Below are 26,032 nucleotides of genomic sequence, written 5' to 3' on the forward strand. Positions count from 1 at the left end.
AGCCTATTTAGACATTTATAAATAAAAGTACCACACCAACGGAAGAACCCCTCTCCACTTGTTAAACTTGGTTAACAAATGGTATTGGAATTTGCAATCTTTCCAGAAATACATGGCAGCTGGTATCTAAGGCCACCTGTGGTCATGAGAGTTATTTTAAATGTTCATTCAAAATAGCCTGGGTAAAGAAGGACTTCCTAAATAACCATTAAATCCTGATTTTAAAAAAAAGTTCAAACTCTACCAGTTTTATAGACAACATTTTTCAAAGGAATTATAATAATCTTATTGATATACTCAGGACATCAACGAGCAGTGGGTTTATTAGACAGAGTTAGATTTCTTTACACTCTAACGATACGGCTTTCTTCAGTAATCATTGTCTTATTACTTCCTTTTCCCACATACACTTACTATAGTCTAACGGAGACTCTTTGTATACTTCCAGTTATCCACACAGGAGGGAATACAAAGAATGGGAGCAGTGGGTGCCGTTATCATGGCAAGTCTCTATTTTACGCATTAAACAGTTCCAATCAGAAAGATTTTAGCTTCTCCTTTCCCATGAGTTAGCCAATTAAATATCAATTGTAGACTTCTTTTGTACACGAGTTTTAAAAGTACATTTCTTTCCTTTTAGTTATACCAATAAGAAGAGCCTGGTCAGGGACTTCAACGCCCCCCATGAACACAGTTTTCTTTCCCTTTAGATTTCCTATTTAAAACATCAACAGCAGGGCGTCCCTGGTGGTGCAGTGGTTGGGAGTCCGCCTGCCGATGCAGGGGACGCGGGTTCGTGCCCCGGTCCGGGAGGATCCCACATGCCGTGGAGCGGCTGGGCCCATGAGCCACGGCCGCTGCGCCTGCACGTGTGGAGCCTGTGCTCCGCGATGGGAGAGGCCACAACAGTGAGAGGCCCGCGTACCGCAAAAAAAAAAAAAAAAAAAAAAAATCAACAGAAGATACATCAGGAGTGGACAAGGCCCCTCTAAGGATACCAAGGCTGCCCAAACACACCTGAGTTCCCTCAGGGCAGGGTAATGCATCTCCTACTCAATAGGACTTATGGGAGGGGGGACATCTTGGATGATTTGTGTATTTCATGTGAAAGCGTAAGTGTGAAAAAAAAAAAGCTATCTGGGTGACTGAGGATCAAGCCCTTTTGTAAGGTTGAAATCCTGCACATGGCTGATATCCAACTCCCTGGGGCACATCAGCTAGTCTAGGCATGGCGAGGGCTTACTGTGGAGGCTGGAGGGAAGAGGACATCTAAGTGAACAAATGTTCAGTAGAACATGGGGCATCTTCCTGCTGACAGTGAAGAGACTTTGTTGATCCACCTGAACAAAGGTGAACTCTCTTCTCATTCCCAGGTTCGGGGTTCTTGATGATCAGCCCATATTAACCAACCAGTAATTGAGCCCTGCTGGAAATCTAATTATAAGATGAAAAATAATTTCCGTGAGATTCTATCACCTACAACGAAGACTCTTTTAAAACTCTCTTAATCGTGTCATCAGATTTGCAGATGTTTTCTATTCTCTGTAAAACATATTGGTGGATGCCTATAACATAATAAACCTCTATAAGCCTGGGCCCTTCTACTCCCTTAAGTAAAGCTACATGACTGCTAAGAGCCAGTTGTTCTTATTAACAGATTTATTCTAGCTGTTTATTGCAATTGCACAATATAATAAAATACCTTGCAAACTGATAAAATATAAAAGTAAAAAAGAGAGTTGTGATTTTTATGAAAACTAAAAAATACTCTGGAAATACTCCAAAAAGGGAAGTCACTCAAAAAAATTGCTGTTGAATTCGAAGTGAGATTAATTGTAAAGGCCTGGAGGAGAAAAATCAGAAAAGTCTCAGATAGCCTGTACATTTTTATTCCACTTTAAAAATGATCACCACAGAAATGAACTGTGGTTGTATTTTTTGCAGATTCTAATCAGTAGACTCTTACTCAAAGAAAAAACTTGGTTTGACATTAGAAGACTTGGTGAATGGACATACACGTAAAATTTTAGGGTACAATAAAACATTCAAGAGAGCGCATGATTTGTTTTATGATTCTTAACTTTTAACTGACTTTTTAAGGTAATCAACAAGCGACCGGCCAAGTACACATTCAATATCTTCTGCACTTTATTAGGGCAGGGTCACTATCTTTTCTTTGGGGCTTATTGAATGAGTCATTTCATGGGAGTTTCTGTATAGGAAGAGCTGAATGGCTGGGTGGATTTTCTGTTAGGGAACCATTGACCGAAACCACCCACTCTGGCCAGGCACGTTAATAAGTGCTTGTATGAGTTGTCTCACAACAGGAGGTCCCGATAAGGAACACAGTGCTGCCACCGAAAGCTAACCAGGAGAATCCGGGAGGGGCCGAAAGGAGGGAGGAGATGCCATAGTATGTCCGCCCACCTCCCAGAAACCCTCATGCTAGAATCCACCTTGGCTGAGAGAGACGCACACCACCACTAAGGACCCTGAGTCAGACCAAATATGGGCACAAACAAGATGATTGGCCAGAGACAACCTGGAAAGCTAACCCATTACCATAAAACCTAAGACTGCAAGCCACATGGCAGAGAAGTTCTCCTGGGTTCCCTTACCCTCCTGCTCTCCACCCGGGTGCCCCTTCCCAATAGAGTATTTTGCTTTGTCAGCACGTGTATCTCCTCGGACAATTCATTTCTGAGTGTTAGACAAGAGCCTAGTTCCGGGCCTGGGAAGGGGCCCCCCTTTCCAGTAACATTTCTGCTCCCATCATATGAGGTGAAAATAGTAGAAACCTTGTCCAGAGTAACTCAATGGTCAGAAAGCTGTGAAGGCGTATGGTAGCTCCACCAGTGGTGTTCTGATTTTCCAGCATAAAGAATACCAAACTTTGTAACACCCCGTTAGGTATGAATATGAGAGCCACTCCTCACAGAAAGGAAAGTTTACGTTTGTGTTTATGGAGGATTTAAGGAAAGTATTCTGACAACTTTCTTTGATGATTTGGGTCTTAATCTGACTCTGTATCCTCAGCTGTAGTATTTTTCAGGGGAGGTCTCCCTTGTACTACAGAAATATAATACATGAGGTGCACCAAAATGGAGAAGTCAGTCAGTGGTATTTTTACATTTAAAAAACAGAATAAAGTGAAAAAGCAGAAGACTATTCGTGTCATATATAATTACCAATTTTATATAGTGTTATTTTTAGAACTGTAAGCCAGCCAAAAAGATATCGGTATAGATACAAGCCTAATGACTAATTTCACCATTGCCTTTGGAATCTATACAGTCATTACAACAGGAGTGAATAACTGTTGGGGCTGATTTCGGATAATACCACCTTGAATCCTGCTTTTCCCTAATCATTCTCTTTATTGCTGTTGCAAATGTGGAAAACATCAAGATACATCAAAGGTGAAGTAGGGCAGAGCAGTTGCGAGGGGAGAAATCCCTGCGTTAGCAACCTCCGCAGAGAAAGAGTTCTATTCAAGTAAGGGCAGTCTTCCAGTCACCTAGGATAAATAATCATCAAAATGATGAATAGTCCCAGTATTTTCCTTTTCTAACACAAAGAGTGACAATTTACTGAAATTTAAAAAAAAAAAAAAACAGGGCTTCCCTGGTGGCACAGTGGTTGCGAGTCCGCCTGCCGATGCAGGGGAAGCGGGTTCGTGCCCCGGTCCGGGAAGATCCCACATGCCGCGGAGCAGCTGGGCCCGTGAGCCATGGTGGCTGAGCCTGCGCGTCCGGAGCCTGTGCTCCGCAACGGGAGAGGCCACAACGGTGAGAGGCCCGCGTACCGCAAAAAAACAAACAAACAAAAAAAAAAAACAAAAACACCACATCCATTGAAAATTCACCATGGAGGTATCCATAACAAAAATGATGATACTTTAAATCAGAAATATTTCGAGCCTGGTCTGAGATGATGAAATATTTCACTAATTACTATGCAGTATATTTTTAGCTTTAATTGTCTTTACCCCATTTCTCAAGGGACAAGTTTCTTCCACAAGCACAGTTGCTGAAGCAAACATTTATTTTTATTGACAGTGGAAGTCCCAACCAGCTACTGTAATTTTGTAAGGTCAGCTGCTGGAGAATTTTGCTTAATTTATACCTTTTCCCCAAGCTGTGCCATTTTTCTGTTTGAACTGCACAGAAAATAGTCTGTTAGAATGAAACAAATTTTAAAAGATACGGATATACTTCCCTCCAACCAATATTTTTCAGGCAAACTTACTGCTCTTTTCTTCCCTTTAAGAATGCCACCTAAAATTAGGAAACACTAATTAATTATTAAAGCCAAAGCACACTTTATTTGCTTAAATGTCCCTTGAAGGAACATGTCTGTTTTTAAAATTTTTTATTTTATATTGAGACTAGTTGATTAACAGTGTTGGGTTAGTTTCAGGAGTACAGAAAAGTGATTCAGTTATACATATACACATATCTATTCTTTTTCAAATTCTCTTCCCATGTAGGTTATTACAGAATATTGAGCAGAGTTCCCTGTGCTATACAATTGGGCCTTGTTGGTTACCTATTTTATTTTATTTTATTTTATTTTATTTTATTTTTTTTTATTTTATTTTTTTTTATTTTTTTTTTTTTTGCGGTATGCGGGCCTCTCACTGCTGTGGCCTCTCCCGTTGCGGAGCACAGGCTCCGGACGCACAGGCTCAGCGGCCATGGCTCACGGGCCCAGCCGCTCCGCGGCACGTGGGATCTTCCCGGACCGGGGCACGAACCCGTGTCTCCTGCATCGGCAGGCGGATTCTCAACCACTGCGCCACCAGGGAAGCCCTGGTTACCTATTTTAAATATAGCAGTGTGTACATGTCAATCCCAAACTCCCAATCTATCCTTCCCCTCCACCCTTCCCCCCTGGTAACCATAAGTTCATTGCCTAGGTCTGTGAGTCTGTTTCTGTTTTGTAAATATGTTCATTTGTATCACTTTTTTTTTGCTGGGGGAGGAGCAGGGGGAGCATGTCTTTTTAAAAATAACATTTCCTGGGGCTTCCCTGGTGGCGCAGTGGTTGAGAATCCGCCTGCCGATGCAGGAGACACGGGTTCGTGCCCTGGTCCGGGAAGATCCCACGTGCCGCGGAGCAACTAAGCCCGTGAGCCATGGCCGCTAGGCCTGCGTGTCCGGAGCCTGTGCTCTGCAACGGGAGAGGCCACAACAGTGAGAGGCCCGCATACCGCAAAAAAAAAAAAAAAAAAAAAAAAAAATAACATTTCCTCATTTCAAAAATAATACATGCTCATCGTGGAACGTCTGAAGCACAATAGAAAGTATAAAGAAAAAAATTAAACCATAATCTCACCAACCAGAGATAAGCACTGTTAGTATCTGCATAAACTGGCTTGCAGTGAAAAATATGATTCTTTATTAAATCTTTTAAAATGTCTTCTATTTCTTAATAAAAACTTCTGTCCTCAATAAAAAGCTTTGTTACAATTATTCCTCTTGAACTTATACTTCTTGTTATCTTTGGAAAAGTATTTAGTGGGGAACTTGATGTGTACAGTTTAAAATTTTTGCCATATTGAATACTAAATAACAGGTCCTAAAGTCTAAAAGATTTTGATTGATGGACACCATACTTAGGTAGACCACTGTTCAAAAGGATAACTTTAAAAATTAGGTCAGTTAATTTAAGACAATTTCAAACTAAGCTTTGAGACAATCCTTGGAGGGAACTTCAGTGAAATGTATGATTTGTTTGGTACACATATTTTAGAGCATGTCCCAAAGTGAAACAGTATCAGAAAATTCAACCCAATGTGGGACAGACTGCAGAGGCATGGAAACCTCTTTGAAAAACTCCTGTGAGCTTCACATTATTCAATAAAGGAGAGGATTTGCCCACATTGGGAGATTCCAAGGCTGTGTTTGCTTATCGCGTCTCCACACATTCCAGGTTAAATACATTTACTATCTGGGATCTCTTAGGGAAGAGTACCTTGAAAGTCAGAGTTGCAATTTAAAAGAGTACCTAAGAGCAATGCAGACAGCTGCTGGTAACGCAGACCTTAAATTTGAATTTCCCTTAAAAGTCATCTCTAAAGCCATGTTTGGTATATTCTCTTTCAGTGGATGAGTATAAGGAGAGCGTCAGGGCTGTTCATATTTTAAATTAAAAAAATTTTTTTAAACATTAGAAAAACATATACGGCATATATATTTATGTATATACACACCTTATTAACATATTCCCAATACTGTAATCAAGTGTCTTCTCATCTTCCTTCTCTTTAACACAATTATCAGAGTATTTTATTTTTACACTCCAATGTCTTTATAGAAACTCTCGTAGATATTTATGTAAAGAGGGAAGCCTAAGCTGGGAAGAATTCACTGGAGTAAATATCCTAAGAACTTACGAGTATGTTTTTGACAACCAGCTCTTACTGGTCCGTATATGTGTATTCAACTGTGTCACTTCACTGCATAATGTGTAGCAATGGAAATTTTCACAAGAAAACACTAAAAGTTAAAAGCAAGGTAGGCTTAGACTCAAACACTGAGCCAAAAGACTTCGAGTCCCAGATCTATACCACCTCCAAGGAGATGTTCACTGTCAAGAGAAATAAACAACCCCCCCAATACTGGGAGGGGTGAGTGAAATAAACAAGGGCCTAAGAAACACAACAGCGGACACCCATCTGCTGCTTACTTGAGGGCCGTTCTGTAGTGGTAGATGGCTTCCCTGTTCCGACCCTGGTCCTTCAGGAAATTGGCGTAGTTGTAGTGAACCTTGGCATTGTGGGGCAGAGTCTGAACTCCAGACCTAAAAATTAATAAATTTTTAAAAATGAGTAACAAAGAGTACTGCTTAAGAATGTTGTCAGTTTCTTTCATGTTTTACTCAGTTTCATGAACCTGTATTTGAAATGTCCATTGCATCCATCAAGGCCAAGTCTTCCAAAATTTGTGGATTACATGAGCTACTAAACATGCTTCTGTGGAAAACAGTGAAGGCTGTACACAACGGTGTACAACTAAACAAACACGCTAACTGCACATGAAGCAGAGGTGGCAGGATGTGGTAAGAGACGAGTCTTTGGAGGAACAACCCGGCATGCTCAGGTTAATTCAGTTTTTTCCTTCCTTCCTTCATTTATAGCCTTCCTTTTTTTTAAAAAAAAAAAAAAATTGAGATTGTCTATAAAAATAAATCATTACAAGACGGATGACTGTAGACTGACTTCCCTACTAAGGTTTACTGGAGATAAACGATTCCCATGTACTAAGCCGGGCTAATTGTTTAAAAAATAAAGACAGGTATGATTATTCTACAAGTTGCAGATAAGGAAAGGAGGTTTTGCTCAGAAAGGTTAAAAACTTTGCTTAAGTGGTGAGTGTGTTAGTGTACTCGAGCCGGTAAAACAGAATACGCGGGGCGCCCCAGAGGGTAACACGGAAGCACTGAAGATGACACAAGGAGGAAGACAGGCTGTCGTTTGTAACTGCCTCACAAAGTCACCCTGCACGAGGTCTGGCGGCTGGTAACTGGCAGGGACGGGATTCTGACGCAAGGACGTTGCTCCTAGAGTCCCTGTTCCCTCACCTGCAAGGAGGTGGTGGCAGGGGAGTGATGAAGGTAGATGGCTTTGGGGGCTGTCTGGAAAGAAAACTCCTGGGACCTACATGGGTTAAATGCTGGAGTGGGGCAGGGGATGAGAGAGAGGAAGCAGAAAGGATAACAACCTAGTTTCCGGACAATTGAACTTTAAATGCACTTCCTCTTCTAGGTGACATATTTTCATTTTTTTTTCTTTTTTTTTTTTTGCGGTACGCGGGCCTCTCACCGCTGTGGCCTCTCCCGTTGCGGAGCACAGGCTCCGGACGCGCAGGCTCAGCGGCCATGGCTCACGGGCCCAGCCGCTACGCAGCACGTGGGATCTTCCTGGACCGGGGCACGAACCCGTGTCCCCTGAATCAGCAGGCGGCCTGCGCCACCATGGAAGCCCTGTCTTTTTTTTTTTTTTTTTTTTTAAGAGCTTTTTTTTCTTTTTCCTTTTTCCGGTATGCGGGCCTCTCACTATTGTGGCCTCTCCTGCTGCGGAGCACAGGCTCCGGACGTGCAGGCTCAGCGGCCATGGCTCATGGGCCCAGCCGCTCCCCGGCATGTGGGATCCTCCCGGACCGGGGCGCGAACCCGTGACCCCTGCATCCGCAGGCGGACTCTCAACCACTGCGCCACCAGGGAAGCCCTCATTTAACTTTTAATTCAAAGGTAAGAACACTAGGGGAACTCCATACAAATTAGACCTGTTAGGATAATAACGTCAGGGTATTGTAACCTTTGTTGAATTTTTGTTGAAACAACAGCCCCTTAACATTATAAACCAAGAAAAAAATTGTTTTTAATTTAAAAAGAAATAAATTAAAATGTTCAAAGGCAATAAAAAAAAAAAGCCCAGTCCCTTAGGACCAGCAAAGACTGTTCCACTTAAAATCCACTGGCCAAATGTTTGAGGAACTCTCCAGAGGAGAGAACTTACAGGGAGTGTGGGGCAGCTAGCAACCAACCCAAGGGCAACATCACGTGACAGCAGCAGACTTCAACTTACACAGAGCTGTTATGGTGATGTCAAATGCACGGCAGTAGCTAGGATGTTTTGCTGTGTGGGGGGGTGTGGCTGGAAACAGATGGGCTGTAAATCTGTATTAAGAGCAGTTAGACCCCAGATCCTCTTCCCCACCAGGCACATCCAGGTGACTATTTCCTCTATTCTTTCCCCATCCCAGCAAAAGGCAGGACGTTTACTCTCTAGAAAAGTTGAATCAGAGAGATCAGGAACAACAGGTACAGCTGAGGGCCAGAAAAGCTGTACCTCCAAGGTAGATTAAGTGAAAATATATATTCTGAACGGTGGAATCTCCCTCACCCCATTATAGGAAACCACTGACCCAAGACAAAAGATTTACAAATGCTGCTATTGGGATGCTCCAGTGAAATCATCAATCACCTTCAATTACCTTATGGTGAAGTTCACCAGCTAACACACAAAAGTTAGAATTTTAATATAACATTTCAAATGGCCATTACCCAAAGTACATTAGGTCATGGGGGCAGGACCAAGTTCAGAGTGATAGTAATGGCTTTAAAAAAAAATCCAATTTCTATACAGGAAAAGTGTCTGATTTTTCTATCCAGAACTAAACAGTGCATGGTACAGGGAGATTTTAAAGTAACGTTGATTTCAGCATAGATATAACTGGCATATTTATTGGAATTGATCCTCCCGTCTGTGTGATTAGCATAGTTGCTCTACTATGTTTCACCCGAGTTCAGCCTGTGGAAAAGCGTCCTTGCTAAGATGAGGGCATCGTTCAGTGATGGCAGGATAGAAGTAATAATATTTGTAGCAGGCATGGGTGGAGTAACTGAAATCCTAAGAACACACTGCTTTTCCCATTGTTGTTTTTGACCTTTACGTTCCCTCTGTGATATTTTACTGCTATGTTTTTCCAGTCTCTCATTTTACGACTAACAGTTTGTGAAAAAAGGAAAATAAACAATTGACCAAAGGCAAAACTTTCCAGGCCACTCTGACCGGCCAGGTTGCTCCTCCTTCCGGGGTCAGCCTCAACAGTTTGCTTTTGGGATGCTGTGATTGAGTTGTCCCAACTGTCTTAACAGAACGTGCAGCCTTACACATATTTACTCCATAATGAAATGTAGGATTCGTAAGTTATGGGGCTGGATCCCAAATCCTATTAATAACTACAACAAGGATTATGAATTAAGGTCTCCCTTTGAACGCAGGATCTTTTTTTTTTTTTTTTTTTTGCGGTACGCGGGCCTCTCACTGCCGTGGCCTCTCCCGTTGCGGATCACAGGCTCCGGACGCGCAGGCGCGGCGGCCATGGCTCACGGGCCCAGCCGCTCCCCGGCATGTGGGATCTTCCCGGACCGGGGCACGAACCCGCGTCCCCCGCATTGGCAGGCGGACTCGCAGCCTCTGCGCCACCAGGGAAGCCCTGAACTCAGGATCTTAATTCATGTACTTTGCATTTCTCCCTCACACCTCTCGTTTGCAGAAGACTTGAAAAATAACAGAGATATCAAGCCACTTCTATCAGGTATCTCTCCAAGTTTGTAGAACATCAGTTTGTTTTGCTGGCATTACTGGAACAATAGGTCAGGAGAATCACCCCCAAATTCCTGATTAGAAAACAAACATTTAGGGCTTCCCTGGTGGCGCAGTGGTTGAGAATCCGCCTGCCGATGCAGGGGACGTGGGTTCGTGCCCCGGTCTGGGAAGATCCCACATGCCGCGGAGCAGCTGGGCCCGTGAGCCATGGCCGCTGAACCTGCGCTCCGCAACGGGAGAGGCCACAACAGTGAGAGGCCCACGTACCACAAAAAAAAAAAAAAAAAAAAAGAAAGAAAACAAACATTTAAAAAAAAAATGTTCAGCCAGAGGTCAACAGGAAAGGAAAGTAAGAATTTATGGCTCTCCTCAGTTGTGACCCTGTTTAACCTGAGGTTTCCAATGCCACAATCAGGTTAGCCAGTGCTTGTGGAGGCTCATTTTGAATCAAGCGCTGAGCTAAGCATCCATTTCCACGGGCTCTCTCCTCTCACCCTTTCAACAACCTATCCGATGGGTAGTATTTCTGTACCTCCCATATGATGAGGAAATTGAAGCTCAGAGAGATTAAGACCATTTTCTAAGGTTACAGACTGAGTAAGTAGTTGAGCAGAGATTTCAACCAAGGTCAATATAAGGTCAGAATCATTCCTGAAGTTGGTCAACGTTTGATAAACCAAAAAGGTACCGCAAGATACTAGAAACGTTAGAATTTTGCTGGCAAACAAACTACGGCCTGATGGGCCACAGACATATCAGTGTGTTTACCTTTTTACATAGATGTCTTCGGCCTCTTTCCCGAGACAATGGCAGAGCAGCTGCAAAAGAGACCATAGGGCCCACAAAGCCTCAAATATTTACAGTCTGGCCTTTAAGAAGGAATTTGCCAATCCCTGGTTTATGTTCTCTGCCCTGGGAGGTCTGCTTATCTCTCTGGCTCAGCAATTCAGAGAGGAGGAAAGAGAAATGTATTTCCTACAGGGAGGGAAGAAGATCTAGGCCATAAATTCTTAACTGGTGGTCCACGGTTCACTTAAATAGTTCATGAATGGGGTTAAGAGAGACCCCAAACTGGATGCGAAAGAGAACATGCTGGCTTTGTCTTTCTAAGTATTTTGAAGATCTGGGGGCATGGGAAGAAAAGATTTCATCAAACTGTGTTATTTTGGTACCAAAATATAAAAGTCTGGGCTGTCACTAGAAGCTATGCACTTACCCTCTCCTCAGCTTAGATAGCAGAATAATCTGTTCTGAGAATTAAAGAAAATGTACCTTGCAGCTATGATTATGAACATCTCTCATTCTGTCTCTGTCTGTCTCTGTCTCTCTGTCTGTCTGTCTTTCTCTGTTTATATTGGGAGTAGCTTAAGTTAGAAAACATCAAGCCAAAAACAGGTGTGGTGAAGTATATGTACTCTTTGGCTTTTACATCAGATTTGGGTTCAAACCTGACACCTCCTTTTCACAGCGATTTCGTCTTGGACAAACTACTCTCTCTCTGAACCTCTGATGAGACACAAGTGCTGGGTTCTTGTGCTTTTGTGTGTGAGGTTTTTGCCAATAAAAGTACAAAGCTGTGAGGGGGAACTTCCATCTGTATCTCCTAAAAATACATCACTCGGTGGGATCTTTTTTGTGACAGGAGGCCTCAGCTGGAAACCCTGGAATTGGACTGAAATTTGGATTTTTCTCTAACACAAAGGTCTGTCCTAAGATATTCTGTAAGGTTGTTCATAGTATTGCCAAGCAAACCCACTCCATATAATTAGAGAGGCCTCAACGAGACCATATGACCTAGGATGGTCAATGGGTTGATAGTCTGGAACAGAGGAGAAAACAGAAACAGGGCCTCTGTCAAGGACATCACCTCATCTAGAACTACTGCAACTTCTTCTTAGTTGGCCAGCTCTTGGTTTTGGCCATTATGGCTAATTTAGGTTTTCCTTATCCTTCCAGAATGAGCTCAGGTCTACAAGAGAATGGTTCTTGAAGGCTTGGGTTGGTCCCAGCCACTTGCCTGCACTTACACAGCACCCTGCTCTGCCTCTGTCTACCACCTGCTACATTACATTAAAATGTGTTCACGTGTCTGACTCCCATCCAGACTTCAGGCTCCTCTAGTGTCTCGCCCCACCCCCTGCTCTCTCATGTCCTAGAACACAGTGCAGAGCAATAATCTGAAAGCTTTACAGTGTTTATCATACTGCCCTATGCATCTTTCACATACTCTTTTATTCTTAGAGTACACCCAGAAGATAGACACTATCATTATTCTAAATTTAAAAAATTTTTCCTTTTTTAAAATTTATTTTTTAATTGAAGTATAGCTGATTTACAATGCTGTGTTCGTTTCAGGTGTACAGCAAAGTAATTCAATTATACATATATACATATATGTATATATATATATATATATATATATTCTTTTTCAGATTCTTTTCTATTATGGTTTATCACAGGATATTGAATATAGTTCCCTGTGCTATCTAGTACATCCTTGTTGGTTATCTATTTTATATATAGTAGTGTGCATATGTTAATCCCAAACTCCTAAATTTTAAAATAAAGAAACTAAGGCATGGAGTGGTTAAGTAAGTCATCCACGATCACACAGCTATTAAATGGTAGAACTTGGAGGAAAGCCAGAAAGCCTAATTCCAGACCCCACACCAGCCACTAATCCTATCTTGCCTCAAAGAGTCTTGGTAAATGTTTAACTGATTTGAACATTACTCAGGAGAGATGAATACATATAAACATCTGGTCTTGAAGGAAAAAGAATAAACTTAAAGTCTCAGATACTTAAAAGTTTCCCCAGACGTAAATAAATTATAACAGGTAAAGCTTTCTAAAAATTATTGATAGCTTTGATTTGCACATTACACAAAATTCCTTTCAATCACCAAAGGCCTCTCAAGACACAAAGTCTCTTTAAGCACATGTGTGGAATGCCTGCGTTTCAGTGAGCACCTGTTCACTTCCTACATGGGCATATGCACGCCAGACTAAATTTTTTTCTATTAAAGAAAGTTAAATTGCCAAATAGCAAAATCAGATATATTGTTTTAAAACGGTAGAGGAGTACAGTGAACATTTGTCTTACTCCTTCGTTCATTCGCTCACTTCTGGCAGCCCAGAGTCTGTGTCCTTTTCCGGTGCTTGGGTTTCCTGTGGGGAATTCCCTCTTGCTGTGACATCTCAGTGGAAGCCCAGGGGCTCTGCCTGCCCTAACTCCCCCCCATGGAAGTCAGGGGAGCGTCTTTGGCCAGTTCTGTCATCTCAGTGCCCTAGTGGGGACAAGGGGCAGGCACACGACCTAAGCTCAGGCTTAGTCAGACGATTTTCTTTTCCTAGGACTGTGATGTGAAGAGAGAGAAAACTGGGGTACATTTGCCCTCCATTCATTCCTTTGCAGGTGCCCGGGTCCCCTCAAGACAGACCATCCAGACACCTGTTTCCCGTCTGCAACATGCATGCTTCCTCACCTACTCCCCAATTCTGTGAGCTCTCCAATGCTCTTTCCATATTTTCTCCTTTTGAAAGTGATTCCAACTCTGTTTCAGTTGTTTGCCTCCAAAGAATAAGTGTTGGGTACTGGCTAATTAGGAAACCCAATAAAAACCGCATTGACGGAACTGGCCAACTGGGTCATAAGTGACGACAGAAGGTGGAAGGGGTCCAAGACTGGGGACCCCTGGGAGACCGGGAAATACTGCTAGGAGGCCAGGTGTGGCTGAGCCGCGGAGGCCAGGTGACGGTCACCAGGGCTATGACATCAAGGAGACAGACTAAGCCCAGAAACACAGCATGATGAGCAACCCAAAAGACGTTTTCTACTTTACAACAATTTAGGGCCGTAAATTGGCATTGTTATATTCAGAAACAGCTTCTACACCACATAAAAACCTCCTAGGAGATGAAAAAGTCTTTCATTTCCTGGCTCACAATTAATGTTCAAAACAAGGCAACCAGATTACAGATCACAACTTAATATCCTGGAATATTCTGCATCTCTCTTCTTTCTTGCTGTGTGCTCACCTTTCTCATTTACTCAGCTGAACAATGCAATTAGACTTACTGACCAATCTTATTTTGTTTATGGCTGAGTTTACAGCCCAGCTCATTATCAAGACTCTCCATCTCAATTCACAGACCCCAAAACCTTCCCATGAGCCTTATTTCCATTAATTCACTTACAGACAGCTCCCGTAAAACTTTATATAATACCATTTAAAAAACTAAAGTTAGGACTTCCCTGGTGGCGCAGTGATTGAGAGTCCGCCTGCCGATGCAGGGGACGCGGGTTCGTGCCCCGGTCCGGGAAGATCCCACGTGCCGCGGAGCGGCCGTGGCCGCTGCGCCTGCGCGTCCGGAGCCTGTGCTCCGCAACGGGAGAGGCCACAACGGTGAGAGGCCCGCGTACCGCAAAAAAATAAAATAAACAAATAAAATAAAAAATTAAAGTTAAGACCCAAAATAAAACGACATCTTCCATTTAAAAATTTACTAAGAAACGTTTCTGGACTGATTAATATTGCCAGACCCATGTCGCCTCGTTTGTTTGGAAACAAATACGTCAGCAAAGAAATAAATGGGAAGAGATTCCCTTTTAACCCTCTAGTCATACCTGAATAGGGACTCTCTCGACAGCCAAATTTCATTCTGTTGCATGGTTTTCCAGGAGAAAAGCAGCAGCAGCAGCACAGTGGACACGCTCAGGGTGGCAGCCCCACAGCGATTCAGCCACGTGCACAGCTTGCTCATTCCATGCACGAAAAGGATGCAGTAGCCCATGCTGGAAAACAGGGCGGACAAGCAGGTGACTTTGGGGTGCAATGGAGGCCCCTGAGTATTCCATCCCATGCAACTAACTTTTCAAACAGAGCTCGTCCTGTGATAGAAAACGTAGACATAACCCGCCCTGTCTGACACATTTCCGTGTGGGAGCTCAAATGGGCTCCACCGGCACACCGGCTAGGTCTCTGGCACAAGTGCGGAGAGCAACAGGTTCACCTTGCAGGCTCACATTGCCCTGAATTTCCGCAGCTCAGGCATCCAGAAAAGTCCATCCTGTGTGTCTTGGGTCTTGACTGGACCCTCTGACCCAGGCTCCCTTATGTTCCTGACATTGTATAACCCTACTGGCGCCATGTGTCAAATTTGGACCCTGAGGCTTTGCGGGAGACAGTCCCTGGGGGGACTATCAGGTCCTGGAAGGGGTGCTGGTCACCCAGGGGCATTGGTTTTGGTCTCCGCGATCGTGCCGCCTACGCTGAAGGAAGACCCTCCCACGGGCGGGCTCCTGAGCCTCACAGGGTGGAGCCTATCACAGACAGGCTGCATTGATCTGATTCTCATGCTGATTCTGGCTCAGCTTTCCCAACAGACACGAAGAATCCCTCACGTTATGGGAGTGGGGCTTTGGCACATGGATATCACATCTCTAAAAGCTTTGGCTTGGTGGATGGAAAGTGGTCCCTCGTATCATCTGTGCACCTGCAGAGGGGCTTCCTGCCCGCCGACTGGCCTCAGAAAAACACATTTAGTCTGTACTCATTATGCTGTGTGTATTTTAGTCAAAACTCATTTCTTTCCAAAGACGATAATACAAATTATTATAGAATATGTTAACAAGGAAGCAAGCGTGTGTAAAGAAGTCCTATATTAGTCAGACACCAATACTCTAAGAAGCCCTAAATTAATAGAACTCATTTACTTGTTCAATTATTTATTTGTTCTCTCTCTAGCATCTCACTGGTAGTACGCTAAGCACTAAAAATACAATTAAGAGTAAAACACAGATGACGTGCCTGCCACTGTCACAGGCACCAAGAATGTTATCAGTGGATAAAACAATCATTCCTATCCTCCTGGAACTCACACGGACGGGAAAACAGCCACCAAGCAAGTAAGACCCAGAGTAGGTCACACCACATATGATACGTGAGGTGGAGAAAAATCAAGCAGGAAAGTGAAGGAGGGAGACCAGGAGGGGAAGGAAGGTGAGATATTCACATGGGCGGTCAGGGGAGGAGGCCTCATTGAAAAGGTGACATGTGAAGAGCGTACTGAAATGCAGGGGGTGCACCCTGCAGGCACCCAGGTCCTCAGTGCCCGCTCTCTTCTCCCCCTGCCTTCGTAAAGCAGCACCTCTGAGGAGCAATGTTAATTGAGCACATCTTACGTGCCGAGCACATTCTCTACAGGAGCTCAGTTCATCCTTACATCCCTGGGGGGGGGGGGGAGGAGGGTGTCACTGAGCAGCGCTAAACTCCTGGAGACACTGAAGAAGAGAAGCGAACGCATTTGCTGAATTCGGTCACACAGCTCATGTCCGGTAGAGCAAAGACAAAAACCCCGGAATTCCGGATTCCAGAGCCCACACTCCATCTGCTGTCCTGACACTGGGGTTCTGACTTGACTGGCTGATTCCTGTGTTCCCCACACCTTATCACACAGCTTCACCTACTTCCTTCCCAATCACTCCATACACGACATCTCAGTGGTCATTAACTGCCTCCTTGTAGGAAACAGCTGCCATCTGGCGGAGCCATGGGGGAGGGAAACACTCGGATTCCAACAGCTCCAGAGCAACGGCCACAAAGTGGCAGAACACGAGGATAATGAAGATAATAGCAACCAAATTAGCTATTTTATACGTCTGCATGTTTGTTGAGTGCTCCCTACGTGCCAGGTACTGTGCTAAGATCTTTATGTGGGCCTGTCCAATATTTGTAGGGTCTGGAACAAGGATCGTACTGGCTTTAAATATATTATCTAATTAAACAACTCAATCCTCAGGATCTCCCACTTCATACATGAGGAAACTAAAGCTTAGAGGACGTAAATAACTTGCCCACAGCTCCAAAAGCTAGGAACAGAGTCAGATCAGAAGTCCCACGGCCCTAACACTGTGCTGTAATTCAGGAGTGGGCAAATTTTTTCTGTGAGAGGCCAGAGAGTAAATATTTCAGGCCATATGGCCTCTGTCCTTCCTAGTCAACTCTATCTTCGTAGCAGGAAAGCAGCCACTGACACTTATGTAAACGACTGGGCATGGCTGTGTTCCAACAAAATGTATTTATAAAAACAGGCGATGGGCCAGATTCCACTCACAGGCCGCAGTTGTTGAGTCCTGCTACAGCCAAGACGAAGGAGAATACCATTCCTTCCACTCAGCACAGGCATCAGGAGCAAGTAACATGATCATTTTTTTTTTTCAGAAGTCCTTGTATTGACATATGGTTTAAAGAAATGCTAAGCCATATAAAATCATCTCCACTTAGGTTTGCAAATTTCTTAGAGGGTATCACATTCTTAAAAACGTGAACACAATATCAGAGATTAAGATGCTTCTCTATTATGACATTTCATCTTTCAACGTCTGCTTTACTGCAGATCTCAGCCACAGCGGGGTAGGACTGCTCTCTTCATTACCGGGGCAGGGCAAGTCCTCATTTTGAAAGTGGAAAATCAAGCAAATGAGAAACTACATACTTTTCTGGCCTCCAGGGAAGTGAAATCAGACTCCAGTTTGGCCTGTTTAACCTGGTTAAGGAAAATCTGGGCTCTGACCAGAGACCTCCCCAGAGAGCCCAAAGGAGGCAGTGTAAACCACTGACAACTGACAACATCATAACCTGAAGAACCAAGAGCCCTGCTGGCTGCTGAATGGCTTAGCTCAGTACCAAGAAACATTTTCAAAGCACGCTTGAGAAGCATCATGGCTGTCCCAGAGAAAGCAGCACAGAGATGATCTCTTATTCACAGGCCACACAGGGATCTCCAATTTTGAATGGATTTTACTGACAAGCTGCTCAGCCCACAGTGTTTATAAAAACTGAAGAAAGCTGCATCTCTCCTTTAAAAAATGCAAATCCAAAGAGAATTGAATAGGAAATACCAATCAACAACGTCTGTCCTTTCAAATTTGAATTGAAAATGTTTCAACCTGTTGTTTGAGAACTCCGTGAGTAGTTAATCATCGTGTAAATAGTACAAATGTACTTTCACGCTCTTAAGTGATAAAAGAACAACATTTCCCCTTTCCATTTACATCAGCCCTGGAGAGATGACAATTTTCTATGACCCGGCCAAGCATTTTATGATGTTTGTTACGGCTTCACCCTTTGTTTAATTATATGCAGCAGAGAGTAGTGTTTTGCTATTAAGTCGAATTGAAATTCTACCTTTTAACTTAACAAGCTCAAACAACCCACTGAGACTATCTATAAATAGCATGAATGCTACAAGACAGACACATTCTTCCTATTTTATTACTCTAAAAAATTCCCAGCTTTAGACAGTTTAAAGGAAACATGTCCCTAATGAACTTCATGTTGATCTGTTGAATCCCCATCTGGCAAATTATCTGACCTTCAGATCTTATTCTGGTCTCATGAATGTTGACCCCAAATGGTTAAATGATAAAGCCCTGGAACCGTGAGCCCCAAATAGGTGTTTGACGCTATAGCCCAGGAAGCCCCAAGGAGACAATGGTGGCTCCTCAGATCAGATTGAACCTGGAAGCCGGCAGCTTCTGTGAGCCCAGACTCATTAGGGTCCCCATTTCTTGCCTTGTCTTTTTTATCTCAAACACTTGATGGGTGGGGAAATTTCCCAAAAGACTGAATGCATCTGGATCTGAGAGTTTATTCACATTCCAAGAAAAAGGAATCTCTCGTGCATTTCCTTAGCTCCCCGTCCTAGCGGTGCTGGGCTGGGTATGAAAAGCTTCTTTATATTTACTTCTCCGTAAATTTGTTCTGTTCTTTTCTCTACCTATGGAGCAAACCGGGAGAAAAACGCCTTTGCTGTCACCTTCTGAGAGTCTGCTAATTCTCTTTTTACCTCTTTGAAGATGACATGCTTTCTCTCAACCTCCTGGCTCACCTACCAGCTCTAAAATTTATGAGACCTCCAGTGGTAAGTAAGGCAGGGTCTGGATCGGAAAAAACCCCCGTTTGCCTCTCAATTCTGACACTTACTGTTGTTTGATTTCAGACAAATTATTTATGACCCGGTTCTTAATTTTCTTACTTTGTAAAAGGGAATAATAATTTTGCACTGTGCACAATTGATGATACACTCTAAACAATAAATAGCATTAATATTATGTTATAATAATAATAGTATTATTAGGGCCTTATTTTCTGCTAAATAGAGTAGAAGGCAGGAAATGTGCAAAGTTTACATGTATTCCAGGTGGAAAGAGATAACTCTGTATTTGGCTCCTGTAAATGTAGTAGCTTCCTAAGGTAACTAGAGTACTACTAGGTGCAGTGGAGCAAAAGTGTTCTAGTGCAGACTTTAAGTTTGGGGGTTTGCAGTGAGGAAAAGGATTTCATTGGAGAATAAAGAGTCTAGAACTGGGTCTAGAGAGCTGGGTTCTTCTCTGACACTGGTGAGCTCTGTGCACAGATTTACTTACAGAGCCTTATCAGGCCTGAGTTTGTATTACAAGGGCTAAATATTGCCTGCCTTCAAGGCAGCTTAAAATGCAGCTACCTTGAAAGGTTGTTCCACGGAGTAGACGAAATAATATATGTGGGTGCGTTCTGTGAACTGAATACAAGGTATCAGTGTTTTCAAGGGCCGTGTCTATGTGTTCATGTGTGTATTACTACATCAATAAAATATGTGGTACATCTATAAATACACCTCAAGAAACCTAGTTTATCAAAGTCCAGATTGACCCAAACTGTCTAATTCACAGGACAACTGTAAGTCCTTTAAGAGCATCCACCAAGAACACCCTTAAAACTTCAAAATACCTTGTACGATATTGTTGGCTTCTGAAAGGTATGACTCATACATCATTTTTACAGAACAAAATACTGCAGAAAATAAGGTACACTGGTCATATGTGAAATACATATGGCCACATATTTAAGTTAATGAACATTCATAAACCTCGACCACAAAAAGCACTAAGGAAATCTTCCCTTAGATCCATTTCAAATCTTTCTCTCTTCTGTCTATCTTTGTGAAAGTGAAGGAAATGCAAAGCGTAAACTCTTCGGTGAATTAATGCATAATGAAGAAGCTTTTGTATTCAACTTTGATAAGAAATAAAGCATTAACTGATTGGAAGTTCGGGCCAGTTTTTAAGGATAGAGTACTGTTTTATTCATTTTTGCAGGCTAAGCACCGCCATGTAAGAGGGGCTGCTTCCTAAGTGTGATTGAACGTGGCGGTGGAAGGTATCAGAAACTAACATGGAAACAAAAGTGAACTTAGAAATGAATCAATCCAAGTCGAGCCCTAAGATGACTTATCACCAGGAGTACTGTCCATACTCAGGGTGCAGTGTTTCCCTTCGCAGGCACCTTCACCCGAGCCTGGCTTACTTTCCTCTCAGCCTGGTTCCAGCAGCCACAACAAATTTTCCATCTGGGCCTGAGACGCCTTTTGGCCAAAGCCAACCACCTCCCAAGTCACTCTGAATCTAATTCTAAAAAGTCAGAAAAACAACCTTCTCAACGCTCGTACAGTATACTCAGCTCTAGGACCTGAATTCTGCCATCTCTTCTTCCATAAACGACCATATTCTAGAGTCAGGCATCTTCACTTTTGAAGCAAAGGCATTAATGGACAATTCACTAGGTGTTGCCGTCCCCTCGTCTCTTCCCCTATATGAACACAGGCCTGACTGTACAGGCTGTGTCATATGTCCAGTGTTCTTTCATTTTCTACAATACTCTCTAATGAAGCATCTATTGTTCTGGGTATTATGAGAAAACACGAACATACAAAATGGTGGTCGCAGCTCTCATGAGGGCAAGACAATCTAGGTTTCTAAAACAGTGGGGAGGATATTTTGAGATTACTGAAATTTGTATAAGAAGTCACTGGTTTGAGATGTATTTCCCAGCACAGAAGCCAAGAGCAAAGGAAAGAAATAGATTCACCAATAAAGACAAGGGGTCTTAATGGAAGGGAGGTTGAAATGGCAACACTTAAATCCATTCACACCCTCCAGGCAAGTGACTGGGTGTGTGTTAAGCACAAGCTGGTCTCCTCCACTCCCAGGGGCACATTTCATAAACTCCTCCAGTATTATGTTTCAGAATGCTAGCCTGCTAAGCTAGGGGTGTTCACTTTTTTAAAAAAATGGACATATAAGTGACATATGACATCATATTAGTGTCAGGTGTACAACATCATGATCTGATATTTCTGTATATTGCAAAACGAGTACCAGAATAAGTCTAGTTAACACACATCACCTCCCAGTTACGATTTTTTTTTCTTGTGATGAGAACTTTTAATATCTAATTCTCTTAGCAACTTCCAAACATACAATACAATATTATTAACTAAACAATACATGCCTAGGACTTACTTAACTTATAATTGGAAGTTTGTGCCTTTTTGACTCCCTTCGCCCATTTTGTGCACCCCTCATTCCCTGCCTCTGGCAACCACCAATCTGTTCGCGTTGTCCATGAGCTGAGTTTTTTTTTTTTTCCTCTGGGGTTGTTCACTTTTCAGCGCACGAGGTTAAAAAAGAAACAAAGAGGTTTATAGTACTGAAGGAGGAGGGGGGAAAGGGCTGGGAAGGAGATGCCTCTACGCTGCTACTTTGATTTCCTTCCACTTTGACTCACCCAATCTCCTCATTTGTACAAGGCAGGCTGAAATAATGACTTGCAATTACCTAGCATAGCTTACAGCAATTTGCACATATACTATTCCATTTGGTCTCATCTGAATTCAGAGTCTACTCTCCACATTTTACATTCAAATCCTGGTTTCCAAGACATTTGCTGTTCTCCATTAAGGACTCAGACATAAACATTCATCTTCTATAACTAACAGGGTTCTCTAATATTAAGGCCATGATTCCAGTCTAGTAAATAACTGTTCAAGTTTAGCCTCACTTTGTGCCATTGGCTGATCACTAGGAATTGAGCGCAACAGATCGGCCCCCTGATGCTCAGCCCACGAGCACGGACCGCCTCTCAGCTCACTCACCCTCACCATGACCTGGTGACTGTTACCACGTCCCGTGCAGCCTCAGGACCCTCCCTACCTGGGCACTGCCCTGGAGAGTAGCCCTCACCGGACAAGCTCTACCTCCCAGATCTCATTCCTCTTCTGAGTTCACGTCTCAAGGGGCTGAACACATTGAAGTCAAATCTTCCCATCCTTACCCCATGGTGTTCTGAGGGACAACTTGCATGGACTTTTGAAAACCCAGGGTAGGGGGACGGAGGGACACACTGGACTCGGTACCAGTCACCCTGTGAGCAACCCTACCTGCGCTCTGAGCCCCGTTTAGATATTAGGCTTCAGCACAATTCCTGAGTCTCTCCCCACGACTTGATACGGATACACAAACCTCTGACCTGTTCTCATGGCCGCAACCTCTCCTGAGAAGCTGCCTGCGCCATCGCCCCACGGATGGGGCATCTGCCATTGCTTTTGTTGCCCCGCCCCAGTGGTTAGGCTCCTATTTCCTACTGGCACGTACTCCTTACTGCTGCTTGTCCGTGGGAACTTCTAAGCAACACATGTTCCTGCTGCTTATGAGGACACCCTATCAGCTCACGGAGGAGGCCCCACACCAGTGCTGACCAGACCATCCCCTAGTGCCCACTGCCAGGCCCATCAGAGAGCCTGTCCTCATGGCAGATGACCTTCCTCCTGCTCCTGCCTCCCCCCCCAGGGGACATGTCCACCCCCTTCCCCTACTTGGGCATCTTGCTGAAACTAAGCAGGATGGATATGTGTTTCAAATCTTAAGAGGAAAAATTCATGCTTTCCACAAGGTTACTCTTAAGTCACAAGGAGTTGAACTTGGGAGCTGAAATGGACCTTCGAGACCATGCAGCACTACGGTAACTGGAGTTCAGATGTCCCAAACCAGCAAAATGTCCAAAAGGAGGGAGTTGGGTGGGGGGGGAGGAACTAATGGAGGACTGTATATCCCCTCCTGCTCTCATCATGCAGGAAGAGAAAGGATAATCTAATACCAAAACTGTAGGAAACATCATTTCCTAATTTTTTAAATGAATTGATTTAACTTTATGAAAAGCTCACTGCATTATCTTTCTTTCTCTCCTCACCCCGCAGTTTGGCCAGTCCAGGGACAGCTGTGGCACGAAGATCTAAGCAACATTAGGGGATAACCCGGCAAGGCCAACACTCAGGTTTTACAGAAACGAAAGTGATTTCCCCCAGGACAGCCGGGCAGCACAGGACAGACTGGGCTGTGTTGATTCCCAGGTCAGTTCTCCTTCGACTGGATGTGCTAAAGTAAGGTTTTACTGATATCAAATTCTTTCTCTGATGCCTTGAGTATTTGGCAAAACTTTGATTCGCTCTCAAATAATTATCACTCTCTTCCAGCAGCTCTGAAGGAGCATATGCGTAAATGGCTCATCAGTAGGGACCCCAGTGTCAGATAAGAGGGGTAGTGTTTTTTTCAGAGGTGACATTTCTCACTTTGCATCCTGAGGAATAAGTACCGCGGTACTGTTTCAATAGCAACCTGTGTTAAGATTAAAAATTCCATTTAGAATTAATAGGTGTGATTTGAAGGTATTTCTCAAAATTGAATACGGAAAAGAGGCACTTGTCTTCCATTTCTCCATGTCTGGTGTGTCCATTAGCTTAGGAACTATACAACACAAATGGCATCTAAGAGTAGGGCAATTTAAAAATTTCCTTTCTTCCCTCAAACACAGGGTGTCTAACTTCTCCTTCTGTGGTCCCCGTGATTCTTTTTTTTTTTTTTTTTTTGCGGTATGCGGGCCTCTCACTGTTGTGGCCTCTCCCGTTGCGGAGCACAGGCTCCGGACGCGCAGGCCTGGTGGCCATGGCTCACGGGCTTAGTTGCTCTGCGGCACGTGGGATCTTCCCGGACCAGGGCACGAACCCGTGTCTCCTGCATCGGCAGGCGGATTCTCAACCACTGCGCCACCAGGGAAGCCCCCCCGTGATTCTTGATCAGTTCCACATTATTGGTTCTGCCTTCACTTACTTCTCTCCATTCTTTTCCCCTCTCCACTCATTCACGTTTTCTTAAAGTAGTTTAGGAATTTGCTCTTTGGCACTGAAGCGAATAAATCACCCTTAATCTGGCATGTGAGTGGATCTCCGACCACATTCTACAACTTTACTTGAGAGCTCTCAACAACTATTTCTGCTTCATCGATTCTAAGAAATTTTAGTCCTTTGAAGCATTCTAATGTGGTTTTTATAAAATACAAAGAAGTAGCCATTAAATTATATGCTTCTCTTGAGATAAGAATAAGAGATCAAAACTTCCGTGAAAGAATGATTTAAGCTCCAAACTCTCCTTCCTGTTCAAAAGGGACATCCATAAAATTGGCATTTATCGCCAGAAGAAAAGATTATTCCAATTTCTTTTGGTGGTAAAACTCTGACCCTAAAGCCATGCAGTGCCAAATAAATTGCTCATTTCTGTCCCTTTTATCCACAGATTTCAAAGTGCAAGTGAGAGGCAGGTGATATTTTGGGTCTGTGCTAGGTTAGGATGGAGGGAGAACAGAAGCTAGAAGATTTAAGTGGCTTGTTCATTGTCAGGCAGAAAAGCAGAGGATGAAAGAGCACTGTTGGTCTGACTCGTTCTGGGCTTTTCTTGTAAAATGGCCAAACCAGCTTCCTGGGATATTTTCATGCCCAAAATATAGGAAACTCGCCTGGGCTTCAGTGAGGGTGGACATGACCTCTGTAGTGTTCACGGATGGGATCCCAAGGCTGGAAACTGGCTCCTTACCGTGAACATTTAATGAGTAGGAAGTTCACCTACCAACTGAGCTTTTCATTTCATCTTTCTCTTGTTTGCTGAAGTTTTCAAGACAACACGGATCTTCTGCATAAAGATGATGATCTGAATTTTCAAGAAAGCCACAGAGAACATGTTTTCCTCAAAGCACTTGGGTACGAATGCTATGGAGAATGGCCCTTTCTTGTGAAGGCCAATAATGGAAGGAGAGCCACACAGAGAAGATTCCCGTGTGTATAAAAGGCTTGGACACGTTCTTCAGCAGCGTGGAAGCCAGCGTGTAGGGTTATTAAATGCACCGGGCATCACCTGGTGCTCTGGCACCTTCCAAGGAATGCCTGCAGTGTCTGCAGCATTCTCTGCAGCCCTGAGGAAGATTCCAGCAGCTCCTTACCCAACTGTCTACCATTCTCCACTGAGACGGGGGTGGCTGGTCTCTGCTGGGTAAAATCTTTTTTGGAGAAAGTCCCCATTTTCATGAAAACTGTCAGCATGTATAAACTGCCTCCGATGAAGTCATTAGAAACTCTCTAAAGCCACAGCACAGAAGTTTCCCCGCATAGGTTTTGACTTCTGATTCAGCTGCACAATTTTAGATAACAATGGAATCCAGCACCATAATTAAAAGGGCTCCCTTGTGGTGCTACTTACAACAATAACTGTGAAGGAAGGCTGGGGTTTGTGAGAGGTACAACAGCTCTCTCAAACACTCCTCGGCTTCCTCCAACCCCAGTTCCCCCAAATTTGAGTTAAACTCTCAGGTTTATGCTCAGAGCTGTGTACCTGGACTAGTGACGTGCCCTCTTCATCAGCTTCCAGGACCATCTATAAGGGGCAGGAGACACCTCCACTTCCTTGTCACATGGCCTTGGCATCTGCCAAGATCACGGCTCTGGAGGGGGAAAGAGGAGGCCTGGCTGGGCACAGTGATGTTATGGATATGAATCCAGGAGACGCTGGGCAGTAAAGACAAACCCTCGGAAAATGATGGGTGCTTGACATCAGCGCTACAATGCACAGGTGTGGGAACTTGGAGAGGAAAGGACCGCCATCTTTTTAATGAAGACCGGTTTCCTGAAATTGATTTTGGATGACTCTGTTACCAAGTTTGCCAAATGCAGCAAAATCCAAATAGGTTCTGAGAGGCAGGCACTTGCTCT

General features: G+C 43.6%; 1 protein-coding gene across 8 annotated transcripts in view; it reads right to left on the reverse strand.

Annotated features, from left to right (window-relative positions):
- Window positions 1-26,032, reverse strand: part of TMTC1 (transmembrane O-mannosyltransferase targeting cadherins 1) — a 256,132-nt gene that overhangs the window by 60,889 nt on the left and 169,211 nt on the right. For 2 of the 8 annotated variants that reach the window (XM_067008959.1, XM_059080106.2), the window contains 2 exons: window positions 14,745-14,912; window positions 6,691-6,804 (listed from right to left, as the gene is read on the reverse strand). The exons of 2 other annotated variants lie outside the window; for them this stretch is intronic. In XM_067008959.1, coding sequence (XP_066865060.1) covers window positions 6,691-6,804; window positions 14,745-14,912 — 282 coding nt within the window. The remainder of the gene's footprint in view (window positions 1-6,690; window positions 6,805-14,744; window positions 14,913-26,032) is intronic. 4 more of the 8 variants (XM_067008961.1, XM_059080110.2, XM_067008960.1 and 1 more) reach the window with 2 other exon arrangements.

The sequence above is a fragment of the Kogia breviceps genome, chromosome 12 (genome assembly GCF_026419965.1).
Source record: "Kogia breviceps isolate mKogBre1 chromosome 12, mKogBre1 haplotype 1, whole genome shotgun sequence".
Classification (NCBI taxonomy): domain Eukaryota; kingdom Metazoa; phylum Chordata; class Mammalia; order Artiodactyla; family Physeteridae; genus Kogia; species Kogia breviceps.